At 35.7% G+C, this 8,766-nt stretch overlaps 1 protein-coding gene across 1 annotated transcript; it reads left to right on the top strand.

Annotated features, from left to right (window-relative positions):
• Positions 1-1,396: 1,396 nt before the first annotated feature.
• LOC140243736 (uncharacterized) lies at positions 1,397-7,897 on the top strand. Its single transcript, XM_072323401.1, has 4 exons — positions 1,397-1,851; positions 3,327-3,440; positions 6,480-6,608; positions 7,540-7,897. The coding sequence occupies exons 1-3, from the start codon at positions 1,662-1,664 to the stop codon at positions 6,584-6,586; spliced, it is 411 nt and encodes a 136-aa protein (XP_072179502.1). The 5' UTR covers positions 1,397-1,661; the 3' UTR covers positions 6,587-6,608; positions 7,540-7,897.
• Positions 7,898-8,766: the final 869 nt, after the last annotated feature.

The raw sequence follows: 8,766 nt of genomic DNA, 5'->3' as shown, positions 1-8,766 counted from the left end.
TAATTTTCCTCTTACTATATTTGCGTTTTGATAAGATGCTATATATTTGTTATGGTTCTGTTGATGTTATATTTTTCATTGTTGAAACGTCAATCATTCATATTTATGTTGTTGATATAATGGGCCGTGACGCGAGAAAAGGGCCCTTAGCGCCGCTACGCGCAAACGCCAGAAAACGGCGCGGAAGTTCAACAAAGCAATACGCGCAAAAAAAGGTCAACTAGCTAACTACGTGCACATGCATAGACGCATCAAAAAGTGACAGGATTTTAACAAAACATGCGGTTTTTAATGTCGTAATTGGGGCATTTAGGATTGAAATTTCAGAAAAAGGTTTTCATATCCAAATACGTCAGACTTCCTTCTACAATATGGAGGTGAAAACTCATTTTCGCTGTTTAATGCCCTAAGGGCCCTTTTCTCGCGTCATGGCCCAATTGCCCTATACAATGCATAATTTAGTCACCCGGCTTCTACTTTGCTTATTTTTATCAATAAAATTTAATTCAATAAAAAGGAGGAGAAGAAAAACTTATTCATCTTATTACACTCTACCCAAAACAAAACAAAAAAAAAAAAGAAAAAGAGGAAAAAAAACCGACAGTGATCTTTCACCACGTTGCATGCACTGTAAACAAGAAGAAAAAAAGGGGGGGGGGGAGTGCTAAAACTATGACTTTGGAACCCGCAGCAATGTGAAATCAAACAAACAATACAAACAAAGAAACAAACAAAAGAAAACGAAATATGACAAAGTTGATTAATCTCCTGTAACACGAAGTCTGAGACCATATGTGAGACACCGTATACTTCCTGCGTGAACTATACCGTTCTTCTTTGATCGTCAAGTTCTCGTTCATCCGGACACCTTCTTCCCTTACCACTGTCAAATTTAAAGACAGAATAAGAGTTTAACAGTCCCCCAAAAATATCTATTCATCAACCTGTCATAGTATAGTACTCGTGGTAGCAACAAATTTCATCCAAAGAAATGTATGGCTGCTAGAAGATATAAATAGGTGAGCAAAACGCTGTGAATTTCATCGTGCTCTTCTCAACTGTCTCAACATTCGACAGCAGAGACTCGTAATAGCTGAATCCGGCTTTTCGTCGACTACATTCAAGGTGATAACGTAAGCTTATTTGCTTTTACAGAATGATTGTAGATGAATGCTTATTTTTGTTTGCGTGATATTGTCATTATTAAGCAGAATATGATATACTTATTTATATTATCAACGGCCTGTTGTTTTTGTCTGGTATTTATACAATTTACTGCCACCTATATGAAGGTAGGGAATAGTTAACATATCTCAGTTGGAATGATTACCACATTTTAGCCAATCTTTATCATGTCAGATGACGAAGAACACGCGCAGTATTCCTGTGAAACAGTATTATGAAACAAAACGCGTACGTAAAACGTACTCGGTATATATTCATAATCAGATAACCAAAATGTGAGTATTTTATCAACCGTTTATGTCGGTATCGAATTAAGCGCCACATGGGTCCATACACGGACATACGTGTGCGCTACACCCAAGGTAATATAGCCGCCATTACCATTGTCGATATTATATGATCTGCATTTATTACCTTATTATCGTTTTTATATCGGAATCTACAGAGTAAACAAATCAAAGTTGATTAATGCCTGCATGGCACCAGGCAATTTCCAGAATATAAATCATTCCTTTATTCAAATTATTGCAGTGTACGAACAACCTTCCAGCACAATCATGAAGCTCGCCCTGGTACTGCTCGGCCTCCTGATAACCGTCTCTCTCGGCAGCTCGGCCCCCAGCCGAGAAGACCTGAAGAAGGAAATTCTGGAAAGCCTGGCCAAAGGTAAAGTTCGCATCTGCTCCTAGTAGTACGCGGAACAACTGTCCGTTCCATTTCTTAATAGAAAAACCCTTTTATCTCTCAAAATGTGAAAAATATAGTGTAACAGATGACGATTGTAATAAGCATGCTGCTATGGCTGTACGGTAGAAAGAAAAGAACTACATTATGATATTTGTACAACTGTTGTTTTGTTTGTTTGGTTTTTATTTTTTTATTTTTTTTTAATTTTTTTTTTTTTTTGGAGGGGGGGGGGGGGTAATAACATAGGGGGGACATCTGACAGACCCCGGAAGTGAATTTGGGTGGCTGCATATAAAGGGTTTAAAAAAATCGAGCGATAATTGCCAATTGTGACATGGCAAGAGGAACAGTTTGAGACAGTGTAGACACCTTGGCCCGAATTCACGAAGGTGGTACAAATGAAACCATGGTTTAAACCATGGACAAAAACCATGGAATGCCAAGTGTCGCATGGGATATTTCGCTACGAAATCCGTCATTTCGTCGATGAAATGATTATTTTGTAAAGAAATGACAACATTTTGTAACTAAATGAACATTGGTTTCGTCCACGAAATGATAATTTCGTTAACGAAACAGTCATTTTGTCGACGAAATGACCAATTTCGTAACGAAATATTCCGTTTGACACTTGGCACTCCATGGTTTTTGTCCATGGTTTAGACCATGGTTCATTAACTTCGTGAATTCGGGCCATATAGTTTAATACGGATAGGAGGAAAGCAAACGTTACTAAAATTATGGTTCGCTAACGTTGAAAAAATACAGTATAGGTGGGCAACATTTGACGAAAGAAAAGAAAAACTATAGAATTAGAGTGATACCTGAAAATGAAATTCATCAAGCCATCTGAGTAGTCGTCTAAGTGTCAATACATCCGTCTAGTTACAGGCAATATGCGCGACTTGTTCATGTGCTCTTAACTATTATTTCCCGCAAAGCAGATATTAATGGTAAGAGCTATTAATTGCAAAGGTTAATACTTGTTTATTTGGTTTTTTTTTTCTCCTATAAACTTGACTTCGAACAGCCGTCCCTGGGCTGTGGCTGTTGTGAATATTTAGGAAATTCAGTGTTGAATATACCAGCTACTGACAATATGAAAGTTTATGTTGAGTCTGACAACGCAATAGTAACTTTTACACTTTGAGCTATCGAGCATTGTCATTTTATTATATTCCCCCTCATTTTTGTCTGCATGTAAAAGCCATCATGCAATACGCAATTAAAGGAAAAGGACTTAAAGAAAATTAACAATAGATCATCAGCTTGTGCCATTACATTCGGATATATAAGCCTAATGGTTGATCTTTGTATCTTTTGTTATGTTCGAATTTTTTTTTCAGCAGGAAAGTAATAATGATTCAGAACAAGGTCACTGAACAATGATGAAATTGACACTCTAGTAACAATATTTTACTCTGCCATTGTGTTCACTGAAATTCCTCACGTAGATAACTTCCGCACCGAAAGCTTTTGGAGCTCTCTGAAGCATTATGGAAAGAAAGCCTTGTCAGCAGCCAAGAAAGGATGCGCGCTGGTACATGGTGCATCCGACGCAGAGCTAGGTAAGCTAGAAAAAAAATCTAGCCGAAAAGGCAGACGCAATTTCGTTCAATTTAATTAAATCAAATCACATTTAATTTAGTTCAATTCAATTCAGCTGAATCCAAAAATCAATGATTCTTTACTCCCATCGAAGAAATTATACAAAATCATATGTGCACATAATTATAAAATGATTACATTATTATACACAATGTACCCCAATCACAATAGCGTAACTTTTTAACGACATGATTTTGAACAGAATAAACTGGTAGGGGTATTCCTAAGATACTATATTGATTAGCTTCTGAGTGAGAATGAGAATGATGTGCTGAGTCTTACACGAGTGAGCACACATTGAACACAAAATGGTAATTTCCAAAAGTCACAAGAGTCATTTTTTTTTTTTGGGGGGGGGGGGTTGATGTGAAAGAAGTTTCACAAATAGTGCTAAAATCTTTAATGAATAAAGCATATGCATTTGTGCCATATCACCAGTATATAGGCTTACATTTTAGCATTTCTTGTTTCATCTTTGCAGGGTGGAAACACGACAAAATATTACCAACTACCTCGTTTGTTCACACATCATATGCTGTTTAATACGCATTGGTAACAATGTCTGGTGTAAAATTCTTTCAATAAACTAAATTGATTTTGCAACTCTAGGAGCGTTGAACGTAGACGTTTCCCCCTGACATTGTGCTCAACCAAGCGTGTATATAGACATATAGACAATTATATGATGGACGTATTGCTAATGATTTTTGTAATGTATCTGAAGCTCTTTCATTTATACATTTAGCCGACGATACTAATGTATTTCTAGTCCACAGTGATATTGATGTTCTTGTACAAAAGGTTAATAGCGAATTGAAAAAAGTAACAAATTGGGTTAGAGCTAATAAGCCCTCTTTGAATGTTCAAAAAACGAAATATATGCTTTTTAGTAATACTGCTGGCACTTTAAGTACAGACATAGTTTGGGATGACACTCCTTTAGAAAGAGTTTCACATTTTAAATTCCTTGGTGTTATTGTAGATGGGAAACTTTCTTGGAAATTGCATATTGATTATATTTGTAATATAATTTCACGTAATACAGGCGTTATCAATAGACTAAAATTGTGTTTCCCTAAAAAAAAAAAAAATCATTGCTTATGTTATGCTCCTCATTAATAGTGCCTTACCTTGATTATGGAGTTTTAATTTGGGGCAACACGCACCAAAATTTGTTGGATAGAGTGTTCCTTTTGCAAAAAAAAAAAAAAAAAAAAAAAAAAAAAGCTTTCCGTGTCATTTGTTATTCTCCCATACGTTCTCATACAGATGCACTGTTTGCTTCTAATAAGCTGTTAAAATTTAGAGACTTGTTTTTATTTAATTTAGGACAATTTATGTATATGTATATCAATAACTATCTTCCTGATGTTTACAATTCCATGTTCCAAAAAAGTCATTCATTTCATGAATATCCAACTCGACGTTCTAATGAATATCATTTACCCTTTTTTCGTACGATTTTAGCCAAGAACACATTTGTCTATATACTGGCCCAAGTTATTGGAATTCCCTGCATCCCGATATTAAAAATGCCCCCTCCATATACTCATTCAAAAGGAAACTGAATTTTTTTTTTATTGCAATCTTATAATTCTACTGAATTGAATTAACCAGGTGTTATAACTCCTTATCTAAGAACCTACGTTTTTACGTATTGATTGCTCAAACGTATACTTTAGCTCTTGTTATTATACTCATATTAGGCTAGGATATTTCTCCGATTATATCTCTATTACCTTTTTCTTTCTCGCGTCACTTTTTCCCAGTCTCTCGACATACTTCTGACAAGATCGCTGTCTCTGCTGAACGTTTTTGTCATGTTCTGTTCTTTTCTTTTCTGTTACCTTTGCCTCACTTTGTCTCGTCTAATAGTCAATTCTCCGTTGTACTGTTACTCCTATTCCAGTCTTGTTTCATGTTTATTTGTGTGTATATCTGTCTGTTTTTGTAGATTTTTCTTTCTAGTGGGCTTCCAGACTTTTACTTTGCTCTCAACTGATGTTTTTCCTCTGAGGGGCCCACATCCTACCAGCTATGTCTTTTTAGTGGGTCCCTCCATTTTTCGAATTTTACATACTGTTTACTTAGTTCTAATCACTTGAGTTTTATGATAATATGTAATTATTGTAAGGTGCTACAATCATTGTACATTCTTTTCATCTTACATAGTTTTACGCACCTTATTTTCTGTTACCTAAAAAAGTTATGTCTATAATGTTCTTGTCGAAAAAGAAGTAGAACATTGAATTGAATTGAATGCAGAAAGATTAGTAAAACACTCACTGAGGTTTTTCGGAGAATGTAACAATCCGTTCAAAAACTACATTTCAAGTTGCTGGATAATTTCATGTGCTTCCCTCACTAGATAAAAATTTAACAAGAAATTTCACAAAATAAGGCTCATCAATCTGATACCTTGATAATTTCATATATACCCTTGGTCTGTAACCAAGATAGATATAGGAGGATTCTTTTTTTTCCCCTCTCATAATGTCTATATCCATGCGTCTTCCCATTTTATTATGTTTATGGTGTGCAGTTATTGCTCCCTGTCATCATTATTAGGTTCAAGACTTCTTAATAATGTTTACTGTAACCATCTAAAGTCTTAGTATTGTGATTTCTGGTGTGAAAAATATAAAATATTGACAACCGAATTCATGATGATTGTGAAGAGTGACAATGACAACAATGATTACTGTTAAAGAGTATACTGTTCACATTCACTGGAGGATCCGGGGGTGGGGGCGCACAGGGCTTGGGCCCCCTTTATTTTTTGTTAAACAAAAGAAATAACATTGGTATTATAAATTGTACTATAACATACTATAATCATATCTACAATATTGATGACACTTGTTATAATGATAATTATGGTCATTATCATCGTCATCATACAAATAATATCATCGTTTTTATCATACTCGCCATCGTTGCGTCTTTGTTGCCCGTTGCCGCAATCATGGTAATGACGTGAGCACCCTTTTGTCCACCAGCCTTCCGTATGTCGAGGGCCTTTCCCGAGGCCGTGTCCGAGGACGAATTCCAGGAAGACGTTGACTGGGGAAAAGTCGTCAAAGCAGGCTGCAGTATGGTTCATTAGAATCGTCAGAAGTTCGTTGGAAGTAAGTAATGCATTCACGCACCTTTTTTTTTTCCCGTAATAATTATTCACTCCCATTCAAATAATACCAACAACGGCAATTCGATTTGCCAAGGAGGCACTAGTACTACAACACAGGCTCTATGGTAATGCTGTATGATACTATTATATATGTATGTGTATATATATATATATATATATGTATATATATATATACATATATAAATTTTGTATATATATAATTATATATATATATATATATATATATATCATATCATATACCATGTGAATATTCAGCACTGGTTTAGTTTGTCGTGCTCAATGAACAAGAATATTTCCATTAGCGAGTAATATTTTAGCACTGTGGAAATAGGAATTTATGATTGTAACACAAATACAATTTTTCATTGGTAAGAACGAACAAATGAAATGAAAATACATGTAGTACGGCGATATAAAAAAAAAAATGGAAGCATGTTATATCTGAAACTTAAATAAGACCATTCCTCATTCAGCTCTCCTATCCGCCCTTCCGATAACGTCATTATTGTTACGCCACTATAACGTCATTACGGCTATTGATAACGTTATTCCCAATACAGCGATGCAAGAGTGTACACATATCACACACGCAGACAATATGTTACATGTATAACTAAATAAATACGTAAATGTAAATGCATTTCGCGCAAACACATACGCAGGTATAGATATGAGCACACACATACATTATATGAAAATAAATTAAGTAGAAAATGATACGCAAATATATGAATACATTACTAATAAGGTAAAAATTTCATCCGCTTGAGCTGTTCACACGGTCGTATAGCTCTGGCAGGACATAATGGATTTTATGGTAATAAGGGGTAATGTTTTCCAAAAATCAAGTGATAAAAGTTTGGTGTGATTTCAATTCATCTCCTTTCTCCGTCATCTCTTTTTCTCTACAGATCGGCGACATTAGACATCACATGGATGTTGGACATGGATATGGAATCAGACGCGAACGCTAGTTTGAAAGTCAGATATTGACTTACTAGTAATTGTTTTTCTTTTTAAACACTTCGTAATATTGAATTTAGACCCAGTTTCTTCTTTGTATTATCGACTTATTTCGTAATACTCCAATTCCTAAAGGAGACGTAATTCTCATACATTATGTGATCTTGAGTAAGATTGCGAAAAAATATTCTTAAGGAATATTTTACCACTTTGCTTCCTTTCACCGAGCTGAACTTGTTGTTAACTCACCAATGCTGAGTGATTTTGGTAACCCACCACCTCAATAAAATGATCATAAAATCATAATCACAGTGAATGGATAAAATCATTCCCTTATATACGCTTGTCGCTGTTATCCACACAATAAGTTTGCTCTTGTGTGTGTGTGTGTGTGTGTGTGTGTGTGTGTACGTGTGTGTGTGTGTTTGTGTGTGTGGGGGGGGGGGGAACTGCATGAATGTAATTTTACTGAACCTTTACTCGCGCTGGCGTCATTTCGGCTTTTTCGGCTTTCTTTTTCTCCCAAATGTTCTCCCAAATGGTATTTGGGATGCAAAGAATCGAGATTAAATTACAGTATATGGGATTAATGCTGGAAATCAGAAATACATTATGATTATGTGAAAGTATGTGAATATGGGACTGAGAACCCTGAGGTGAGTGCATGGGGGCATTTCATTAAGTGTTCTTTCAGCGATTTTCACTGACAAAGTTGCTCTCAGCCAATCAAAGGATTTCAGTCGCTTAACACAATACTGTCAGTGACTGACAAGTTTCATGAAACATTGCCCTATATAGTCTCGAAAATCAGGTATAGGAGTGACATAAACTATTGGATGGAATATCTCAGGCACCAGAGAGAGAGGGAGAGACAGACAGAGAGAGAGAGAGACAGACAGACAGACAGACAGACAGAGAAAAAGAGGATTGACATTTTAGTGGAGGTCCTTTGTGTGCAAAAGCCTCGATGTGCATTCACATTGTTTGGCAGTATGGTATTAATGTTTTCCAACTCAAGCGATTCGAACTCTATATCTGAAACACCCTATAAAAAGAATCGTTTGGGGATAAGAGAGAGAGAAGGCGAGAGAGATATGATAGCAATGGTACGGACAAAAACAAAACAAAGCAAAACAAGTGGGACAAAAAGAAAAGGCTTATATTATAATGACAAT

Source organism: Diadema setosum, chromosome 20, assembly GCF_964275005.1.
Source record: "Diadema setosum chromosome 20, eeDiaSeto1, whole genome shotgun sequence".
Lineage (NCBI taxonomy): Eukaryota > Metazoa > Echinodermata > Echinoidea > Diadematoida > Diadematidae > Diadema > Diadema setosum.
This window is presented reverse-complemented; position numbering and strand designations above follow the sequence as displayed.